This window comes from Cryptomeria japonica, chromosome 1 (assembly GCF_030272615.1).
Source record: "Cryptomeria japonica chromosome 1, Sugi_1.0, whole genome shotgun sequence".
In the NCBI taxonomy this organism is placed as follows: Eukaryota; Viridiplantae; Streptophyta; class Pinopsida; order Cupressales; family Cupressaceae; genus Cryptomeria; species Cryptomeria japonica.
Window position 1 is genome coordinate 444,946,687 of NC_081405.1, and position 22,186 is coordinate 444,968,872.

At 38.6% G+C, this 22,186-nt stretch overlaps 1 protein-coding gene across 2 annotated transcripts; it reads left to right on the forward strand.

Annotated features, from left to right (window-relative positions):
- The first annotated feature begins 2,920 nt into the window (after positions 1-2,920).
- On the forward strand, positions 2,921-6,416 carry LOC131066524 (microtubule-destabilizing protein 60). Of its 2 annotated transcripts, XM_059207354.1 has the most exons (7): positions 2,926-3,397; positions 3,486-3,522; positions 3,795-3,884; positions 4,782-4,901; positions 5,602-5,661; positions 5,759-5,853; positions 5,951-6,416. In XM_059207354.1, the coding sequence occupies exons 1-7, from the start codon at positions 3,147-3,149 to the stop codon at positions 6,033-6,035; spliced, it is 738 nt and encodes a 245-aa protein (XP_059063337.1). In that variant the 5' UTR covers positions 2,926-3,146; the 3' UTR covers positions 6,036-6,416. The 2 variants fall into 2 exon arrangements, with proteins under 2 accessions (XP_059063340.1, XP_059063337.1); XM_059207357.1 differs by lacking the exons at positions 5,602-5,661; positions 5,759-5,853; positions 5,951-6,416 and adding an exon at positions 5,073-5,247 and having other exon boundaries at positions 2,921-3,397.
- Positions 6,417-22,186: the final 15,770 nt, after the last annotated feature.

Here is a 22,186-nt window from a genome sequence, read left to right on the forward strand (position 1 = left end):
AATAAATATCTTGTTGATAACAAGTGTGGACATGTTTCTTATTTTTATTGATATGTGTCAATGGATCTTCCAACTAATCACATCAAATAGATTTGTCAATATAAAAATTGAAAGATCCTATATAATATAAAGTATGAAATTCACATATATTATAAAGAGAAAGTGAAGAAATTTAGTTAGGAGCTTGAAACTTTCTACTATCCACTATTGTAATTAAACAATGTCATAATATATTGACATTTACACTTTAATTATAAATATATGTAAAAAAATTAAATTTAATATTTTTATCTTATTTTTAAAATGTATAAAAAATAATAACACACATATTAGTTAATATCAAATATATTTTTCATTTACAAGTAATAGTTAAATACTTAAATGATCATTCAAGTAATGATTCAAAGATAAAGTGGAATACTTAAATACAAATATCACATATATCTCGAGATCATTGTGCTAAAATTTATAAATCATCAAAGTTAATAAAATTACTAACTCAGTTATTCTTTTTAAAACAAAAGCTCTTGCTCCCCAGATTCAAACTCTCATCTCCTACCCTTGGTTGCATGGAGCAATGATTCTCTTGTATGTAAGTTGGTAGTTGACATTTCTAACTCGGATCCTAGGTCCCTTTTTGAGAAAATGTTACCAGTTGTCAATGTTGCTCTTGCTATCCCAAATGCTTCTATTAACTCCCCTCTGAAAAATTCCTTTGCAGACCTTATCTGCAATCCCTTGAAGGGGTCTTCCTCCAAGTTGGTAAAATTCCTTCCCTGTGACTCCTTTGTTCCAGAGGTTGTGCTTGGTCACGAAGTGCTAGATTGCAAGCATATCCTATTTCAAGAAGTTGGTGTTTATTGGCAAATTTAATCATTTGTGGTTGTCTCTCCCTACACTACATTCATGGGTTTTCGAGCACTAGAACCTTCTCATTTCAGATAAAGTTGAAATTTACCCTTGCACTTATGGATTATTTGTTATTTATTTTGACTCTACTGAAGATAGAGATGTTGTGATGTTCATGGGGGCTTGGAAATGGGATTCACATGATCTTTCCCTCTTCTCTTGGTCTCCCTCCATCAACACTTTGATAGATCCTATTGAGTTTTCCCCACCTTCCCCTCCACTTCTGGTGCAATGCTTCATATGGGTTTATTAGCAATACATTGGGTAATTTTATCAAAGTTGATCCTAGTACTAGGCTTTTCTCCCATACTTCCTACACTAGGATTTTAGTGGATTTGGACCTTTCAAAGCCACTTCCTACTTAGATCTCACTCAAGGTTGGTGAGATGTCTTGGAGACAGATCCTAGAGTACAAATGGATCCCTTTCTAGTGTAGATATTTTTTCACTATTCAACATTTAGCCTCTATTGTACCTCGTGGCTCTCGCCTTCATTGCTCTCCTATTTGGTGGAAGGAATTCGAACAACACCAACTTACAGTGTTTCCTATGGATTCAAACTCTAGGTTGGATTCTCTTCCAAACTTCACTCCCCCTCTTGGGCTATTGTACCTGCTTCAATTTAGATCGTGCTATCTCTGCTCCTATGGCTCCTACTTGGGTGGCCCCTGTTTTGATGGTTTGCATTGCTCCCACTTCGGTCACCCCTACTACTGTGGACACAAATTCATCAAATCATGCTACTATTGTTCTACTAATTAAGCCTTTCTCCTTGCATGATTGCAAACTAACTAGTAAGAAAATAACGTTTTCCTTATTGTTTGTGCCATTCAAGAGTTTGCTAGAAATGGCCCATTTGACTTCTCTAAGATCATCTTGAATCACGATTCTTGTCCCAAAAATACCTAGATAAATTTGTGAATCTCCATCAAATTTTAGCTTTAATCTATCAAGATGAGGAGGGTAACATTTTAATATTATTTCTAATTTGTCGTATGCTTCTTCATAATTTTACCTCCCTGACAGTAAACTGTTGTCAAGAATAAGGCATCAAAAGTGCAGACCAGGTTACTGGTTGATGAAGACAAACGTGCAGATCTGAGGTGCAGACCTGATACTAATTAGTCATCTACATCAGCCCTAAAGTGTGGCCATATTAGACCTCATATTTTTTCTTTTCTTTTCATCCGTGTTAAAGCCTTGTGAGATTTTCAACTTTTCAATTTCTCATTTGCAACACATACCAACTCGTGAAAGGTTTTAGACCGTCATTTTTTTCATTTATATAAAAAAGTGTTGAATATAAAAATACAATTTATTTGAATATAAAAATGCAATTTATTTAAAATTTAGATAGAAAAAAATAAACATATTAAAAATACATTACATAATTTTTTGGAAAAAAAAAACACAAAATAAATTAAAGATCAAAACACAGATTAAAAATGTAGAAAAAAAAAATGATTTTAAAAAAATTGAGAGGATATATATATGAGAGAGAAACATCTTTTTACGAGCATTCACGTTTCACTCCTACACATCATAATGTTGTCCTCTTTCGTGGTCTTCTCCCTTAGAGCGTATTTTTGTCTTTCTTTCGCATCTGTAATGAGAGTTCTATGAAGCACATCAGCTGACCGCAGCAGATACATCGTCTGCCTTGCACTGACGGTGGTTTGAGAGTCTCCATTAGCAATGGTTAATGAAAGATGTAACCTTGTACCGTTTAGTCGGTACCTTTTATTTTATGTTATTCAACCTTCATGGATTAAATTTAGATAGACGGGATAAGATTCAAGATCAAACAAAGACAAGATAAAAAAAGTGTTTGTCAATCAGTTGTTACATTTCTTGTTGTATGAAGCACGGAAATCTGATGTGAAAGTAGACTACTTATATCCCTATAAATTGCTGTCTCCGTGAAGGAGGGGTTACAGTTGGGCCAGAAAAAATAGCCGCGATCAACGTTTACTTTAACTTGAAGCTCATGTCATTCTTCTTCATCCTAAACTTGCTGTAAAAGTGAAAGCTGAAGTAATTGAGAGGCGCAAATTAATCCACAATTGGAGGGTGTTAGCGATATGTAGCCGCTGAGAAATTGAAAAGACGTAAAGATGTTGATGTCCCATTCCGCACCACCAGAATATGAAAATGAATTTCAGCGGGTGTTTGTTGGAGTTGGAGGCGAGAGTAATAGTATAAAAAGCCTCTGCCTCTGTTCCCGCTTCTGCAAAAACAATGGCTATGGCATTGGAAATGGAGGAGAACTGCAATCCCAATTCTAATTGTCAAACATTCTCTCTTTCTCTCTATCAACATAGTCATACCGCCCACAATGCAAATGCACCCAAATGCAGTGTCCCAAATTCAGCCAAAGATTTTGAGAGTTCTTCATCACACTCTGAGTCTTCAGAGGGCAATGAGAGCACTAGTAGTGGGAAGAGGGTGCGAAGGAGATGGGTGTTTCCTGCCCAAAATCAACGTAGCAGGTGCCCACTTTCTCAGTCTATTTTCTAATTTCTTGCATGTTGAAATCGTTTGGCTCAATTAATAAAGTGGGTGTTTGTGTTTAAGCAGTTGTGGAAGTACAGAGGCGTCCAGGAAGGGAGTTTGGGTAGTTATTTTCATTTCCTCTTCTTTCTTTGTCATTTTTTTTTAATATTGTATATATTACGATATAATCTGATTACTGCTGTTTCTGAATTCGATTGTATGAGAGATTTTACATGAACGTATCAAATTATATTATAAAGTTTATCAGAATGATAAACCAAAACAATAATCTCAAAAAAATTTGAGTAATAAAGTAATAAGAACATATATTATGAAAATCTAATATCACCGAAAAAAAAAATATAATCTTATTTCTTGTGGTTTGTCTGGCAGAGGAAGTTGAATTCCCATGAAAGAGCAGAGAAAACTGACAAGCGAGTTGTGAAATTGACAAGCGTAAAGCCATTTGAGCTCAAGACACAGGTAACGCACTTTTCTGGGTAAAGACTAATTGCCTTGAGTTGCATGCAAATATTCTCTTATGGGTAAAGCCTAATTTTCATCCTTTCTATTTTTTCCGCTTGGATACTATCGTTTTCGAATTGTTTATATTTGTCTTCGTTTTGGGCGTGAGCTTCTTCAGTTTTTAAGGTTAACTGAATGATGGGAAGATGAATTCTATGTTGGCAGATCGGTTAATACTGAACTATCATATGCCCATTTTTGACAGAAACGACCCGGACTCCTTACTTGGGCGCTGCTCAACCTGCTTTTATTTATAGAGTGCTCTCAGACTATTTTAACATTGTTGCTTAATTTTATATATAAAAAATTGATTACAAAAGATATTTTAGAATATTTTATAATATGAAGTTGTTAGCCGTTTCAAGAATTGATTTTTATTTTTTTTAAATAATTAGGGGTTGAAATGTAAGCAACCAAATTAGGATTATTAGTTGCAAAATGCTTTTAAAAAAAAATACTGGTTTAATAAAGTCAATTAAAAAGTATCATGAAACTTTTGTATTAAGTATTGTAGTGATAGCAAATCAAAAGTTATACAAGCAATCATATATTTTAATATATAATTGTGAATAAAGATGTAGTTTCTACATATAATCTGTTGTTTTAGCCTCCTAACATAAAACCTATTTTTTTATGGTATTCATAGATAGAAAAGAAGGCTAAAAGATCCTTATAATTTTGTATAATTTTTAGAGAATGCCTATATTCAGTCTATTTATGTTTCTCCTAGCCATATTTTATATGCATCAAGGATTATTGTAGTTGATATACTTATAGGCTCAAGCAAAGTATCATTTGAATTATTTACTACAAGTACACATGAAAATGATTTTATAAGCTACTCATGATTTGCAGCAAAGGGGTCAATTGAAGGAGCAAGAGTTTATGAAAAAGCTAAATGAGATGCTTTCTCAAGAAGAGAAATGTCATATCCCAATTGCACAAGAGTTGCCATTGACCACAGATGAACCACAGGTGCTCTTACTATAATATATCTATTGAAAAATGCAGTTTAATAGATCAAACATGCATTTTTATGATTGCTTGTATTATTAACCATAAGTCAATTTTCTTTACTCCTTTGAAAACTAGTAGATGTATTATTAACCATAAGTCAATTTTCTTTACTCCTTTGAAAACTAGTAGATTTTGCTAAAGCCACCAACAAGAGGAAACACAAAGCCATTAAATATAAAGCTTTATAGTGAGACAAGAGCAATTGTATGGGCTAAATATAATGAAATGGTAAAGCCTTTAATTATACATTTAAAAACAACTAGGAATTAACTTTATTTCTTTATGCTATGAATCTTAATTTACTTTTGATCAAATCTAGTTATTAAATTTTTATTTCATATTAATGAGCATAGATTATTAGACTATATGTACATTAGTTGGTTAATAAATCAAATTTATGATTTTATTTTCTCTCACTAGTTTCTATTACTTGTGTTAATTTTGTCTCATATTTTTCTCCTTAAGCTCCTCACATGCAAGAAGAATTCCAAAAGAGTTGCTTTGATGATTTCTTATGAATATGGGATCATTATGCAATGCCATTTTTTACTTTCTTTGAATTTCTTTATGTATCAATTACATATAATTTTTAAAGCACATGTAGTTGAGAGGATATATGTTGTGGTTTTTGTGTTGAACTTGGTGGGCTACTTATTAGATTGCGGAAAAACAATATTATCTAGAGAAACGAAGGCTAGAAGAAGAGAGCATACAAAAGGTTTGTCTATAAAAGGCCTCACTTCTTTTTACCTTGATCTTTCTCTTAAATGTCAATATCCACATGTATAGTATTTTGATTATGATAAATTTAATAGGCACTTGAAATGGAAGAAGTTAAGAGAATGAGGCAAGAAATGATTCCTCGAGCTCAAATGATGCCTTTCTTTGATCAATCCTTTGTCTCGCAAAGGTTTGGTCCCAATTTTATGTGGAAATTTCAATCTATATGTATTATCATTCCTATATATTACTATATTTTAATTTATTTTTGGTTTTGTATTCAACAGATCTACAAAGCCTCTCACACTTCCAAAGGAACCAAACTTTCACACTACTTATACCAAGAATGCCAATTGGGGCTTATGCATGTAAAATATTATAGAACATGTCATAGAATGACAAATCATTTATATGTTGGATAAGAATGTAACTACAAATAGCTTTGATGCTAATGTTAGAGGCACACAAACCTTAATGAATAGGATCTAATAGGGATTTAGTGTCATATTGCCATCCATTCCAAGGATAAAAAGGCATAATATAAGGTCTCTCCCACACTTTATGTACAAATAAACAATGTGTGGGAAATGATGGAATGGGGGTGAATAAGAATTGATTATAGTAATGCCAAAATGTAATTTTGAGAAATATTATATCCTTTATAGGATACAACAAATGTCGGGTCGAGCATTTTAGATTACAATTATTTCTTATCTTTTATAAAATGGTATTTTAGAGTGATGCTCCAAGGAATATCTTGTTGATAACAAGTGTGGACATTTTTTTTTTTTTATTGATATGTCAATGGATCTTCCTACTAAGCACATCAAATATATTTTTCAATATAAAAGTTGAAAGATCGCATATAATATTATCATGAAGCTCACATATATTGTAAAGAGAAAGAGAAGAAATTTAATTAGGAGCTTGCAACCAAATCCACTATCAAGCACTTATACCATGTCATTATATATTGGCATGTACACTTTAATTATATATATGTAAAATTTTAAATTAATGGCACAAATATTAGTTAATATTAGATATATATTTCCTTTACAAGTAATATTTAAAATATCATTACTTAGCAAAAAAACAAGTTGAAATATTCTTGAAATCATTCAAACATAAAATGGAGCACTTAAATACTAATATGGCATATATTTGGAGATCATGGTGGTAAAATTTATAAATCATCAACGATTAACTATCATCAAATTAATTCTATTAGAGATAAGGATATAGCATAGAGCTAAGCTAGGGTATCTTTGATTAGTAGGACACTTTCTAAGGATCCATTAATGTTTGATCTTTTATATTTTTATTTTATTCTTTTTAGAAAAACTTTAAATTCTAGTTCAATGACTTATCATCATGACCATTGAACTTAATTTAATTTTTTATTTTAATAGGTTGATTAATTTATCTAATCAAACAAAATTAATATTATTCAAGTGGATTTTTTGTTTCTAGTAAAAAGGATGATTCTATTGATTTAATTATAATTAAGGGAGAACTTCAAGATTCTAAGTTTTCATTAATTCAAATTAAATATAATTATATCATGCTTGAGGCCCATCTTAAGGCTCAATAGGGTGCCTTTGTGGTCTTCAAAGATCATGAGCAAGTTGAATCTTATGAGTATGTTTCCCTTTTATCCTTATGGGTGGAGGCTTGGGTTACTAAACTAGTTTCCTTTTTATGTTTTATTTTTTTATGTTGAGCTAGGGGATTCTAAGTCTAGGCTTGGTGGTCTTGGTCTCAAAAGAAGCTTTTTGTTTCCCCCTCCCCTATCTAAGGTAGTGTTGTAGATTGTGCTTCAGTCTCCCTCTTCTATTTTGTCCCTTATAGATAACAAGTACATTCTTGAGGTTGTTCCCTCTCTCTATCCTATTGTGGACTCCTACTAGGGGTTTCCTTCCTAGGTGGAGGCCCTCTTAGAATTTGAGGATAGTTTTTGTACTCCTTTTCTATATTTTAGTTCTATGAAGGTCCTCCCTCCTATGGATGCTCATTTTTAAAATTATGTTCTTTGTCTCCCAAATGCTTGAGTGGATAAAGTTTTGGCTGGCCCTCACAATACCCTCACTGGGAGATTCATGGGTTGAAAACCAAAGATAGATGCTATTTTGAATTGGGATTCTAACTATTGGGGTGCTTCTAGTCTATTGAGTATGAATACTATGATGAGTTAGAGACAAGATCTTAAAGCATTAAAGACTCCTAGTTATAAATAATAATAAAATATAGGTGCCTTTTATCTTTTCTCTCTTAGAATTATAGTATTACCCTTCCTAGGGATGTATCCACCCCACGAGTTTATGTTGAAAAATGTACTATCTATTTTTAGTAACCTATGTTAGAAATTTTAATTTTGAGCCCCAAAGATCAAGGTTAATTTAGGGTGACTTATTGAGGTTGTGGTAACTTTGGGAACCCAAGACTAATTATTTATAGCTCTCTTATGGAGTTTGTTTTTTATTAAAGGAAAACATGTTTTGAAGGGACCTGAAACCCTAACACAACAAAATAGTCCAACAAGAGGGAACCAACAGTGAGATAGAAATTGGACAACATCAAAATAATAGCAACAAAAATAAGGGAAAAAACCCCCAAGACCTTACAATTTTTTAGTAGGCTTTCATTATTTTGAATCATATCCTCATTAATGCTCCAAACCCTATTGACAAAACTATCAATAGGCATAACATCTTTGTCCTTATTACAGAGTCTTATGGCCAGACCTAGTATAGAACCAGAGGCCACCCCAGAATCCTTCATTTGCTTCTTCGATTTGACACTGGTTGTTGAGGAGTTGGGGGCATTCTTTGAAAATCCAACTACCAACTCTTCCTAGGCATCTAACTTCCTAAGCCCATCCACATTGTTCTGTATAGAAAATTGACTGGCCACCACCACAACCCTTAATTTATCATGGACTCTAAAAATATCATTCTCCAAAGTTTTAATTCTTTGTTCATGACCTTATTTTAATTCCTTAACCCCTCTTGTTAACTCTTGTGTAGTGGCAAGGATTTTTTCAACAATGTTTACATCAATAATAGGACCATACCTATCCTTTAGGGAATTAATTTCTGAAATGATCCACATAAGGAATGATGACCGTCCATGGTATTCTTAACTTTATTTTCTATATTCAAACTATTGTAAACAAATAATCCATTTTCCACAGGGGTATCTTTCCTTGTGTGGGTTTCAATATGGATGTCCTTATTGATCTCATTAATAATGGGAAGCTGTAGAGTAGGGTCCTCATTATGAACAATATCTTTCTTGGGTTTTTTCTCATAGGAAATGTGGGAAGCCAAAGGGACATTCCCCTTCCCCTTAGTCAAGATAGGGGAAGAACCCCCCACTTTCCTTTTTCCTTTCACATCATTGTTAAGGATAAACGAGTCAAGGACATATTCATCAAAAGGGGTGTAGATCAAATCTTCATCCTCAAACACAAAAATTTTAAAGTGGGTCTTAGCTTCCCTCTTAGGGTTTGTACATTTTCCGAAAGAAACCCCACCATCATCCCCAAAGGGTATAGCTTCTTTTCTCAAGGAATTATCTATTAGAAAATCATTAATATCTTTCTTGGCCCTAACCATTTTGAGGCTCTAGTTCTAAATAGAGATTGCTTTAGCAAATTCCATAATGAGGAGAATTAAGCCCTCATGCAAAACAAGAAATGAAGGTTTCTTCCTATGCATCTTCATACTATGAGACAAAGATGAAAAGAGATAGAATGATAGAGAAATGCATTTGTCATGCCTAAAGTGATTTAGATTACAAAATGATAACTGAAAAGGTTGTAGTTTTGGCCATCAAGTGTCACATACCTCATGATAACTTCAACAATTTACGCCCACAAAGGATTAATGGAGGCCCTATCATAACCACCATCTACATTCTTTCTGACTTTAGCCCTCTCTCCCTTTTCAAAGAATATCATCAAATCTTCGTTTAAGCTCTTTGTATCCCTGTAAAACTTTCTTCCCTTAACCGCCATATAGGAGATCTCAACAACAAGCTCTTTAGACACCACAAGATCAATACCAAAAACCTTGCTAATCCCTTCCTCCCAACCTTCCACAAATGCCACAGTAACCTAAGGATCTAACCCATGTAATTTTTCAATATGGGAAGTGACACCTCTCATCAATAATTCACTCCATACACCAGCAGTCTCTTGTCATTTTCTTTAGAGAATGGGTTCAACATAGTTCTTGTCTCCGCCCATTTTGTCAAGAAGAGAATAGAAGAGATAGACCAACAAGAAAATAAGCCAGAAATGATAAATAGAGCTCATAAAATCTTTTGTTTAAAAACATGCCATAATGATGAGTAATGTTTTCACCATGCACCTTTGCACGAGTTCAGATTTAGAATCCATCATTTCTAATACTGCCTCCACATTAGGAGCCCTTACCATGATTTTGAATCAAAATTTTAATTTCTTGGGGGACGGTGTCATTCACCCCCCAATATTTCTCACTAGGTTGCACAACTCCTAAGTTTGCAAACCCATCCACTACTAATTTCCCTTCTCAACTAGGTTGCAGAATTCCTGAGTTTGCGAACCCATCTGTTGGCGGCAATATTGTACATGGAAATAAAACTAGTTAATTAAGTTGTAATTGTGTTGGTTAGTTGGCAACCGAGGGGTGGCAGTTGTGGTGCGACGGTTGGCGCTCGCACCCCTCGGCATCTTTATATACTTCCGAATGTAACTTGTGGGAAAAAAATGATGATGAATGGAATAACATATCTTATACTTGTCTGATATCTATGGTGTTATTATTCTGCATTACGTGTTTTATCTCTGTGCTTTAAGTTATTCACCCAAGAGGGCAAACATTTGGCATCATTGCCTAGACGTACTCGGGAACAAAAAACACGAATGGTGCACGGACATGATGGGCCTACCCATTGGTGAAATAAACCCAAGGCTAACGACGCGCAAATAGAACTTTACACAGGAGAAGACACGGCAACGGGAGAATTTTCAATTTTGCTCTAGGTAGCCATCTTGACCTACGTCTGATGAGAGGCAACGGAGGCAGAAATCCCACCAAGTGTCGTGTGGACAGTGTTGGAGGTTCGGGATGGTGCCAGACCGAGAAGGAATTGAATCTTGAATTTTCTATATTCAAATACAAGTGTCATTGAGATGAGTTGTATCTGAGGAAATGTATTGCGAATTATGGAAATGTACGGCAATTAATGCCCAATCAATTGAATAAAGATAGAGAAAAAAAATAGAAATGGACGAGTGGGAGGTCACGCAGAGGGCCTTGATTCTGGAGTAGCAAGTAGAACAAAGGCGTAGGCTAAGGAAGCTTGTCGAGGGACGATCGGCCAAGGGGTTGCTCGAAGGGAACCCAAGAGGTGTCACAGAAGTTGCAGAGGCAGAGATAGATGGAGAGAATTACACTCTCTACACTGTCATAGGGTTGCCTGAAGGGAACCTAGGAGTCAGGGAGGGTGCCGAAGGCGACCTCTACAGTTCGCTTGAATACCACCACCATAGGGTAAGAAGTCGCGAAGAGTTGGTGGAACAAACAAGGCGAAATCTAAACTTGATCGACGCTACCAGAGACCTACTAAAGAATTTGTCCATTTCAGAGGACAACCGGAGGGAGACGATCGAAGGTGATGGTACGACCGATGGTGCAGAGGGAGCACAAGGGTACCGTATGAGAGGCAATTTGTTTAGTTCAGGGTCAACAACCTTCTCCGGAGGATCTACGAGTGGAGGATCAGGTGCAAGAGGCGGAGGCAGACCAGGTACAAGCACACAAGGCACCAAGGGAGCGAGACCGAGCGGTGGGATGGCCAGTAAATAGAAGTTGCCAAAGTTCAACGACGAGGGGAAGGAAGATCCCATCCGCCATTGTCGAACGTGTGAAACCATATGGTCAGCGAACGCTATTACTGACCAAAATAAATGGGTAACGCAGTTCCCAGCCATGTTACGTGGAGTTGCCATAGATTGGTACTCCGATGTGGACAAGCAAAAAGTGGCTACGTGGGCCAACCTATGGAAGGAATTCACGGAGGAGTTTCAGTTGCTCTGTGATGACAATGAAATTGTAACGGAGATATATAGTACCAAAAAAGGTACCAAGGAGACAGTACGGGCATACAGTAGGAGGTTGAAGGAATTGCTAGGTAAAATGGAAAGCCAACTAGCAGAGGGATTGAAGAAATAATGGTTCGTTGAAGGATTGAAATCCTCCCTACCTAAAAAGATGAAAATTGTACCCCTGACGTCATATGACGATGCCTATAATAGGGTGATGGACCTAGAGAGCGAATATAAAATGTCAAAGAAGAAGAAAAGTAATAAATATTCATCTGACGATGATGAAGACTCTAATGGGGAAAGCAGCAGCAGTGGCGAATTGAGTAAAAAGGTGCACACTCTCCAAAAGGACATGGAACGAATGCTAAAAGAATTCAAAGCCATGAAGGGGAGTAAAAGTAAGACTGAAGAAAACGACATGTGGTATACCGACTATAGGAGTGACAAACACACCAAGGGGTCCTGCCCCAAGAAGGCTTTCTGTGACATTTCTCAGATTGCAGGACATTTGACAAAGGAATGTCCCTACAATATGAAAACCAGGAGGCAACAAGTTCTCTTCATGCAAGAGCAGCCAGTCGTCGAAACTTCATAAACCAACACAATGACATCATCTGGAGGTTACCGGGACAACAAATGCAGTGGTGGAAGGAATAGCAACAATAACAATAATGGAAGTCGTATCCAGTATGACGTCAAGGGCCGGCCAATTATCCAATGTAGGGCCTGTAATCAGTGGGGGCACTTCACCTGTGATTGCATGAAGGAAGCCACCCCTTAGCACCTCTGCCGATGGTGTGGGCTAGGTGACCATGAGGATGCAAATTGCCCATAGGCAGGGGTTAATCTCCTCAACATTGAGAAGACTGGTGATAAAGAAATACTAGCAATCACCCGCGCCCAAACGAAAAAGGCCACTTATCCCGACCCCCATATGGAGAAGGAGAGATTACAGGAGGCAAAGGCCAATATTGAATGTGAGATGACGACCGAACGATGGGACAACGAGGTGGTGAGTACATCATCCCGTACGAAAGCGGAAAATAACATCATTGGGCAAGTACTGTAGATGGAAGTACCTATAAGGGTAAAGGACCTTCTAGAAACAATGCCACAGTTAAGAACTACCATTTTTAATTCCATACAAACCATTGCGCAGGCACCTTTGCGTGCCACATGAGCGGAAGTTCCAGTCAGCCCCTCGGCTGACCCAGTGTTGTTGGCCTTGAATAGTGGTCGGCATCCTGCTGTAGTAGAGATGGGAATTCTCAGGGCTATCCTCAAAGACACTATCATGGACGGAGGTTCGGGGGTGAATGTATTGCCAGAGGATATGTGGAAGAAGCTAGGCAAGCCAAAACTATGGCCACCCACGTTCAACTTGGTAGGTGCAGACCAACACGGCATCGAGCCACTCGGCACCCTGATGGCCCAGCCGGTCACCATTGGCACGCAACCTTTCATATTAGATTCTATGGTAATCCCACTCAAGAAGAAGGGGTACGATGCCATCTTAGGCAGAGGGTAGCTGGTTGCAGCAAAGGTGAACCACGACTGGAAAAAGAACACCCTTTCTATGGAGAAAGGGGGGTGAAAGTACATCGTTGATCTGAGGACCCAAGTTGTTGACGAGGAACCGACATCATCTTCGGAATCAGAGGGTGAAGGAAAAGGATACCCAAGGGACGAAGGACGAGGCTATAGGGAGCCCAACGACGAAGAGATTCTCAAACTAGGAGAATGCTCCAAGGATGAGATAGGGTCATTGAACAGGCTCTTCCACTAGCAGATGGAGGATTATGAAATGTTCCAGAGCTACAGGCTCAAAGGAGAGGAACCAGAGCAAGCAACAAAGGAGGTGAACCTACCGAAATACAGATAGTATTGGAAGGGAGACACCCCAAACCTTGATGACGTAGATAATCCCAAGTTTATTGGCAATGATTGGAACCTTGTGTGGAAGGCCGCAGCCTTCAAAATATTTATTATTCTTCTTCTTCTTATGTACGGGAAGGAGACCGTGGTCCCTGTAGAATTTGTGGTTCCAGGTCTTCGGATGGCCATTAAAAATAGATTGGCCACCAACGGGCCCAAATTGAAACCCTACCACGCAAAGCGCGCAGGGGACCTAAGAGGCTGGACGGACACCCAAGAGCCCGGAGGGGGACCTGAGAGGATGGAAGGGGACTCGAAAGGCCAGGCAGGTGATTCAAGAGGCACAGGACCACAACAGGAGACTATCGGGCGAGGAAAATTGAGAAGGATGAAGGGCGATCCCAGTGGCATGGGACCCAAGTCGAAGACTCTCGACAATTAGATTATATATTAGAAAAAAAAAAAGTAAAAAAAAAGTCATGGGGCCACCGTACAGTGACCGCACCGGTGGTGGGACCACCGAAGGTGGAACCACCATGTGGTGGAACCACTGTCCGGTGGTCACACTGACAATGGGGCCAACAAAGGTGGAACCACCATGTGGTGGTCACACCGAAGGTGGAACCACTGTGCGGTGGTCACACCAATGGTGGGGCCACCAAAGGTGGAACCACCATGCGGTGGTCACACCGACGGTGGGGCCACCAAAGGTGGTCACACTGGTGGTGGAACTACCATGCGATGGTCACACCAATGGTGGGGCCACCGGCAGTGGATGCCATCATGTGGTGGACACCCATATGCCGCACTTAAAATAAACCCCCGCACCACGCAACCCACACAAGGAAAAAGAAGGAGAAGGAAACCTCGTGGAGGTGTCAGTGCTGTTGTTGACTGTATGGGGACATTACAGAGGAAACACACAAAAAAAAAAAGATGACGACGACGAGATTGAAAAATGATTCGATGACATCTCGAGCCTGGACACTAAAAATATTGGAGTGTAGAAGAAGGGTTTTGACATCATAAAATATCACAGAAATGATGCGCGCCATGGAATTTTGTGGGGTTCTGAAGGTTGTAAATTGGTGTTGGCAGCGCACCTGGGGCATTGCCCCCAGACCCCGCGAGGGGCACTTCCCCTTGACCTCGTTGGGGCACTGCCCCAGACCCCGCGAGGGGCGCTGCCCCTCGACCCTGCTGGGGGCGCTGCCCCCAAACCCCCAGTTTATTTTTGAGCTATAGAATGCCACGAGAAGTGTTGTGATTGTCCGTACTATGAGAAAGAAGCTTGTAGCTAAGCATTAGCAGGGAAGCCATAAACCATAGAGGGAGACAGATTTGGAGGTTGGGAACAAACAGAGTTTGAGGGAAGGCATTGCAAGTCCACGCAGTTGTATGACACCAGGGAGTTATTCAGTTCAGTTATTAACCTTTGGGGAGTGTGATGGAGGATTTGAGGTATCTCCTATCCTTTGTGCCAGTGGGTTGTGGCCACCTCCAGGCATGAATGGTACGCTTTGAGGAACTTGGAGTATGTCTCGGCTGGATGTGAGGTTGCCTTGGTGGATGCAAAGAGGGCTCAGGAGGAGCTGACCACCAGGCTGGAGGCAGTACTAGCGTGAGACGTAGCTCAGTGTACCCAGTAGTTGGATGTCAGGAGGGCAGTGTGGGTGGCTATCGAGGAAAAATTGGCTAGGGAGACAATATCATTTGAGTAGCAGTTGGTGGAGGCTGAGACTGAAAAGCATGTTTTGCAGACAAGTTTGGTTTAGGTATAGGAGGATGGTGATGTTGAAGGAAGCAATAATGGTGAAATCCGCACTTGAGCACCGGATGGTAGCAGCCAAGGGTTTTCAGGCAAGGACACAGCAGGTGTATAAGTTCCAAGCTTGACTGGCATCAGCAATTCTATTTAATGTCATCTTTATTTTGTGTTAAGTCGTCCAGAGATGACTTCTTTTCTTTTGGGGGGGATGATGTTGGTGGCAATATTGTACACAAAAATAAAACTAGTTAATTAAGTTGTAATTGTGTTGGTTAGTTGACAATCGAGGGGTGGTAGTTGCGGTGCGACGGTTGGTGCTCGCACCCCCTCGACATCTTTATATACCTAAACCAAACTTATACTTGTCTGATATCTATGGCGTTATTATTCTACATTACATGTTTTATTTGTGTGCTTTAAGTTATTCACCTGAGAGGGCAAACACCATCCACTACTAAATTTGCTTCTTGATAAATATGTGAGATCTTATACATTTGAAAGTAATTTAATAAGCTTAAACACTCCAAAATCAAGGTTTTTATGGTCCAACTAGGGGTTTTTGCTTGTGGAGTTTTTTGAAGTTTTTGTAAATATTTAATTTTAAGAAAGAAAATGAATTTTTAACATAGAAACCCACTAAAAAATATATTATGCTCATTAGGATCATGCCTATAATTTTTAATTCTATCAACCCTAGTAGTCATTTATTTGATTTTATTTATTTGGGAGTGAATAATTTGATAGAATACCTTTTAAATAAACATACAATGAAGTTATGTAGATAATCTATTGTTGGCATTATAATGAAATTGCTTATGTGTTTGTTGGCATTGTGTTGTCATTGATGTCAACCGGTGTAGGATGGCTACTGATAGAAGAGATGTATGTGCAACACTATCATTGATGCATATCAGATGTGATGTCTTTGATGTCACCTAGCCTAGTAGGTCACCGGTAAGGGATAGAATGACATTCAGCACAATGGCCATTGATAGTTACTGATACACAAGTTAGTGTTTGACTTGTGTTGAAGATATGGATAGGAGATCGGTATGATATAACAATTGGTAAATGATGACATCTGTAAGAGAGAAAGATGTTGGTTGGTTGATTGTGATGAAGAGGGGGAATGTTATCTAAATTACATCAACACTGGGGGTGAAGTATGTGTAGGCCACTAGTATGTTGTGTGGATGTCAAACAATAGGACTCCCACCAGATAAAGATACAAACACCATTTCAAGAGATGACTGACAGTGAATGTGCCCCAACTGGATCATATGTGCTTGTTTGAAGATATGCTAATCAAATAGGGAAGCTACATTGGTGTATTGCAGGTTGCAAATGACAAGGATCCACTCCCATTGGTAAGTGGAGTTTATCTCCTATTACCCATGAAATATATCATATCCCTCTGAGAGAAGGAAGTTAGAGGAAGCAAATGCAGGAGATTGGATGCATAGAATGGATGACAAATATGAGTGATGAGGAATCCTCCTAACCTTAAGATCAGAGATGTGTACCAAATTTGCAAAGGTAGACATGTTAAGTTTCTGGTATAGAGAAGGAAGGATATTTTTTCCATCTTGGCAAACTAGTTAAGAGGAGGACTAGTCAAATGATGAAGAGGGAAAAGTTGGAACAACTCCAGAAAGAGGACATTGCCAGATTGAAGATGGAGTTTGTTCAAGGTTGATGACATGGTGTTATCAAGGTGGTTACCAGTAAGTATGTCCATCGGTAAAGCTGACAAGGTGTAGAGGTGTTAATCTCTCATTTGATGAAGATGTGCATGAGGTGTTTTGGCAAGAGTGATGACTAGTGAAGGTGTTCCACTAGAAGACAAGAAAGGTGCAAGGTTGATAGTAGACTGGTTAGGGTATAACCAATAGGGTTTATGAACTGATAGCTGAACCCAGTTGTGTGGTTGGTTAGTGATCCTATCCAAATCAACATAACCAACCTAGCAAAGGTGGATGCTGACAAAGGGACCACGTGGAGGTGAAGTGGCATGCATGCACAAGTCGGTGGAAGTGTTGTCGGTGAGGTAGGTGGTGACAAGTCAAAATTTATGTCGACTACATGATTCATGGGATGTGTAGCAGAGGTTTGCAGCTCCAGGTCAAACAGACAACGAAGATCTAAGACAGACTGATTGAGAAGATAGAAGTAGGTGAAGGAAACTGCCAAACCATTCTTGGTGATCGACCAAGAGATCAACGGATAGATTAAACATAGATTGCTAAATATAGAAGGCATGTTCTGGAAGGCATGACAATGGCGGTATTGATTGATGAGTTGCAGATCATCAATCAAGGAGATCAGATATGATGAAATCTGATTGGATTTGGTTTTCCTTGAGGTCGATGAAGAAACCCTAACCGCCTAAAGTTTGAATTGGTTTTTAGTGGGAAGACTTGTTTATAAATATGCAAGTCAAAATCAATGAAGACTATTGTTGCTACATGAGAGAGTGAAGAAGTGAAGAGAACCATTTAATCAAGTGCTCAACATCGATCATTGTAGAGATTGGGTGTGTGAGAGAGAATCAAGTTGAAGAGTTCAACCAACGAGAGTGAGGCAACTGGTGAAAGGGTTTAGTAGAGGTTTAACCAGTAAGGCCAAAGAAACCAGAAAATTGAACGAGTGCATCACTGAAGACAATCAATAGTGGTAGAACCAGCAGGGAGGTAGATGAGACTAAAGTGGTGAAGAGTGAGTGTTTGAAGAGATTTGGTAGGTAGGAAATAGGGTAGAGATAAACTGGAAAGCAGAGGAACCGACAATGAGAGTTTGGTTTGACAGCTGATCCGAAAGGCAAAGTTAGAACCAGTGTGTAAGCAGGAGCAAGTGAATCAAATCAGAGAGAGCAAAGAACTAGTAAGGTAGAGGAAAAGTAATACCTGCAAGGTGAAGCCTATTAAGTGGTTGCAAGACTCACTTGTAACTGGACTACTACTATTGTATTTGATAATGTTCATTGTAGATCATCGAGTTGGTGCTCAGTGAAGGGGTTGGTGCTCCTTGGGTTGGTTCCCTAAATTGGGGGTTGGTGCTCCTTGGGTTGGTGCCCTAAACATTGTAATCAGATTCCCATTGTGAGGCTAGATTGGAGCAGTAGACTCCAACAACATTTCTCACTGAGTTTTTTTCTCATCTTGGGTTTTCCTCATATATACAAGTGTTATGGGCAGCGCTTCTATGTGGTTGCATTGTGTAATCTCTCTTTATCCTACCGGTATGTTAACTTAGCTTTAGATTGTTAACCCATAATCATTCTTAGTGTTAAAAGGATAAAAAGTGGAAACCATTGATTCATCCCCCCTCTTAGTGGCATCTTGTGTCGAACAATTGGTATCAGAGTCTAGGTTCCCGATTGATAAGATTTCTCCAGCTTGTGTAGATTTTGGATTAAGGACACAATGGTCTGTTTATTGCCAATCCCAACTCTGGTATTTGATGGTGTAAACTATTCCATTTGGATTTGTAGAATGGAAGTCTACTTATCCTCTCTAGGGTATGATGTTTGGATGTCAATTGTTAATGGTCTTTCTAGTCATGTCAATCCTCCCACCAGTCCTGAAGCAAAAAGAAGATCTAAGTGCAATGTTGTAGAAATGAATGCTATACTTTGTGGGTTATCAGATGATATCTACTCATAGGTGGACAGATGTAGATCGACAAAAATCTTATGGGATAGATTGAAGAAGCTCTATGGAAATGAGCCTACTACTATAGAATCAACTTATGAAGATAGGATGAGAAATGTAGATGATGAAGGCAGATCTGTTAGTAGCCACACCAATGATGTAGAATAAACTCACCTCTTCATGGCAGAAGAATTAGAAGATGAGAGACACACATCTGAGAATGATCATGCAGATCATTCCTACCGGCGAGATGTGTTTGGCAATGATAGTGAAGGTGAAGAAGAAGAAGAAAAAGTTGATCTTGAAGGAGAACTTGTAAGTGCACTTGAAGAACTTAGTAGAGTGAGGAATGAGTACAAGTTATTCAAGAATGTTGCAATTGTAGAGCAGAACCAATTGATCATATGCCTTGAAGAATCTGAGAAATGTGTCTCAGAATTAAAGACTTAACAAGAAGACACTAAGGTGTGCCGGTGTTAGCATCTGAGCTAGAAGTAAAGGATACAAAATATCAGGAGCTGGTAGGAGAAATAGAGGTTCTCTGAAATAACCTTGAGAAATTTCAGGATGAGATCAAGGTAAGAATCTTGTTTGATGGAAGCAGTGATGCCTTCAACAAAATGTTGAAAAAGAAAAAGCATGCCAAGGATACCAGTGGATTAGGAAGTGGTGCTGGTGAATGCTCCACTAGAAAGAATGTCCCCCATAATGAAATTTTGCATGTCTCCTCAAATGGAGATAACATGGGCCAGACCTTCAAAGTTAGAGATGCTCCCTAGAAGAAGGTTGATCTAACCACAACTGGTAAAGACATGCAGAAAAGGATGAAGATCAGTGTTGCAAGAAGGAGAAACAATTTGGATCCCAAAGGAAAAGGGAAGATGGGAGAAGGTAGCTTCACCAGAAGTAAGAACATGAGAAGACAGCAAAGAAGACCTCCTATCGGTAGAGGACAAGGAAATACTACTAACCACAAGACAAAGCAAGTGTGGGAAAAGAAGAAATCAGAAGGAAGAGCTGCAGAGCGTGGACAACCCAAGATCCATTATTGGAGAAGAAGAAATCGAGATACTAAACCGGTAAGATCTCCTCATGCTTGGCAAAAAAAATTGTAGGTCACAAGCCTCCTTTCTCTGGTTATTGTTTTGCATGCAAGGAATATGGCCATAGAGCAGATGAATGCAGAATGAAGTCTATAAATAGACAGTTTTCTCTTCCTAGAGACAATATGTAGCATCGTAAATTGTACACACTTGCTAGGGTGGTACAATTTCACACCTAGTTTAGCACCCACCTTGGTGCATTTTGTATTTTGCATTGCATTTCCCCTTTAGCACTTAATTAATTAAATTAATTAGGTCTAAAGTCCTATTTTATCATCTCCTACATCATAACGTTGGGCCCTTTCATTAAAGTGTGCCCCTTTCAATTTATTCCTCCAATACATTACTCAATCAAAAACCCTAATTAAGTCCTATTTCGAACTTGTGGGCTTGGTTTCGGGGTCAAAACATCTCGAAATCACCTGTAACTTCAGGATTCTCTCTAAAATCATCATATCCGACGGCCCTGAAAATTTGGTGAAAAGTTGTCGGGACCATGGCGCTCGGAGTGCAACATGGTCCCGGACATTTTTCCCAAAATTTTAGGAGCGCGATCCAATCATAAAATAAAGCTTAACCCCAAGAAATTGGCGAGATATTCAATCTCTAGGTCGGCCAAAAGACGAAATTGCGATCTAGGGTTTCATACATAAGAGCTCTCTTTCTTCATTTGAAGGGATCCGATTTTTGTTTTCAGGAACCTCATATGCAGCAAAAGAGAAGATCTTTGAAGACTTCAACAACATTCAACATTCCTCTATCAAGCACTTATCAAATTCATTCATCCATTTAGGGCTTGGAAGACATTGAAGAACAATAGGAGATTACCGACTGAAGATTGGCTTGTACTCCTCCCTTGAGGGTTGGGTATGATTTCATGTTGTTTTCATGTCTTTGCATAAGCTTCAATATATCCTTTATTCATGCTTTAGATCACTTTGAATCTTGGTTTAGAGCATTTACATTATCATTTACAAGCAATTAGGGTTTACTTTCTAGGTTGCTCTAGTTTGCTTTCTTGCATTTAAGGACCTTGCACACACACTAGGTCTGCACACACAATATATTTTACAATACAACTTGGCTATTCGTGGAGGTGGAAATCACCGAAGCGGGGGTTTGACTAAGGAAAAACCCTATATAGCCGCCCAAACACCTTTTCAGATATAAGTGTAGGTTTCAGAATTCGGACGACGCCGCAAGTTGCAGATCCGGAAGAAGCAGACTGAGACCGACCTTCCCACCAAATCTCAGAGCAAAAGACTAGGACAGGGGCGTGGGGCGACCTGGTCCCTGGGACAGGGGTGCTGGGCGCCCTGGTCCTCCTGACAGACAGCATTTTCAGCATTTTTGACAGCTTTTCCAGAGTGCAAAAACAGCAGTTTTCGGAGCAGTTTCAAGGGCAGAATCAGGACAGTGGCGCCCGCGCCCCCGTCCCAAACATTTTTAGTCAGATTTTAACTCCGGGTACGCATTTGAATTCTTGTTTTGTCCTTGTGTTTACAGCTTTCCATTGTTTAAGTTCAATTCTGCAATCTTGTTATTAGTTCATACTTACACTTTGGGTTAGGAATTGAACTTGCATCATTTTATCTTTCAATTACAAGAAAGGAATAGAAATCCTAATAGGTAGCCCATGGCTCTCTCTTCCACAAAAAGAAGTAGCCAATTGTGTGATACCTCTAGGCTCTTTCATATTCCACAAGTGTGTGTGGTTGAAAGTGAGATTAGGGCATGTTTGCTTAGTGTCACTTTTTCCCCCACACATTTTGGTGAACCCGACGTGAACTCCAATCTTCTCTAATTATGATTTATGTTTTAAAATTTGAGTGTTTATTCTATTTCAAATTCAAATTTGTATTTACAAGTTTTAATTTCTTGCAAGATTCAAAAATTTAGAGGAAATTTTTGCTAATTTTTCAATTCAAAGTTGAACTTGTGGATAGCTTAATTGGGATCAATAATTTCAAATCTGATTTAGGAACTCATTTGAATCATAATTTTCATTTTCTAAATCTACATTCTAAGTGCTT

What these genes read in the sequence shown, in the direction of transcription:
- LOC131066524 (XM_059207354.1), top strand. Translation starts at nt 3,147, where the DNA reads ATGGCTATGGCATTGGAAATGGAGGAGAACTGCAATCCCAATTCTAAT. An exon ending in CGTCCAGGAAGGGAGTTTGG is followed by an intron (nt 3,523 to 3,794) that starts GTAGTTATTTTC and finishes TTTGTCTGGCAG; the next exon opens with AGGAAGTTGAATTCCCATGA. An exon ending in AAGAAGAGAGCATACAAAAG is followed by an intron (nt 5,662 to 5,758) that starts GTTTGTCTATAA and finishes TAAATTTAATAG; the next exon opens with GCACTTGAAATGGAAGAAGT.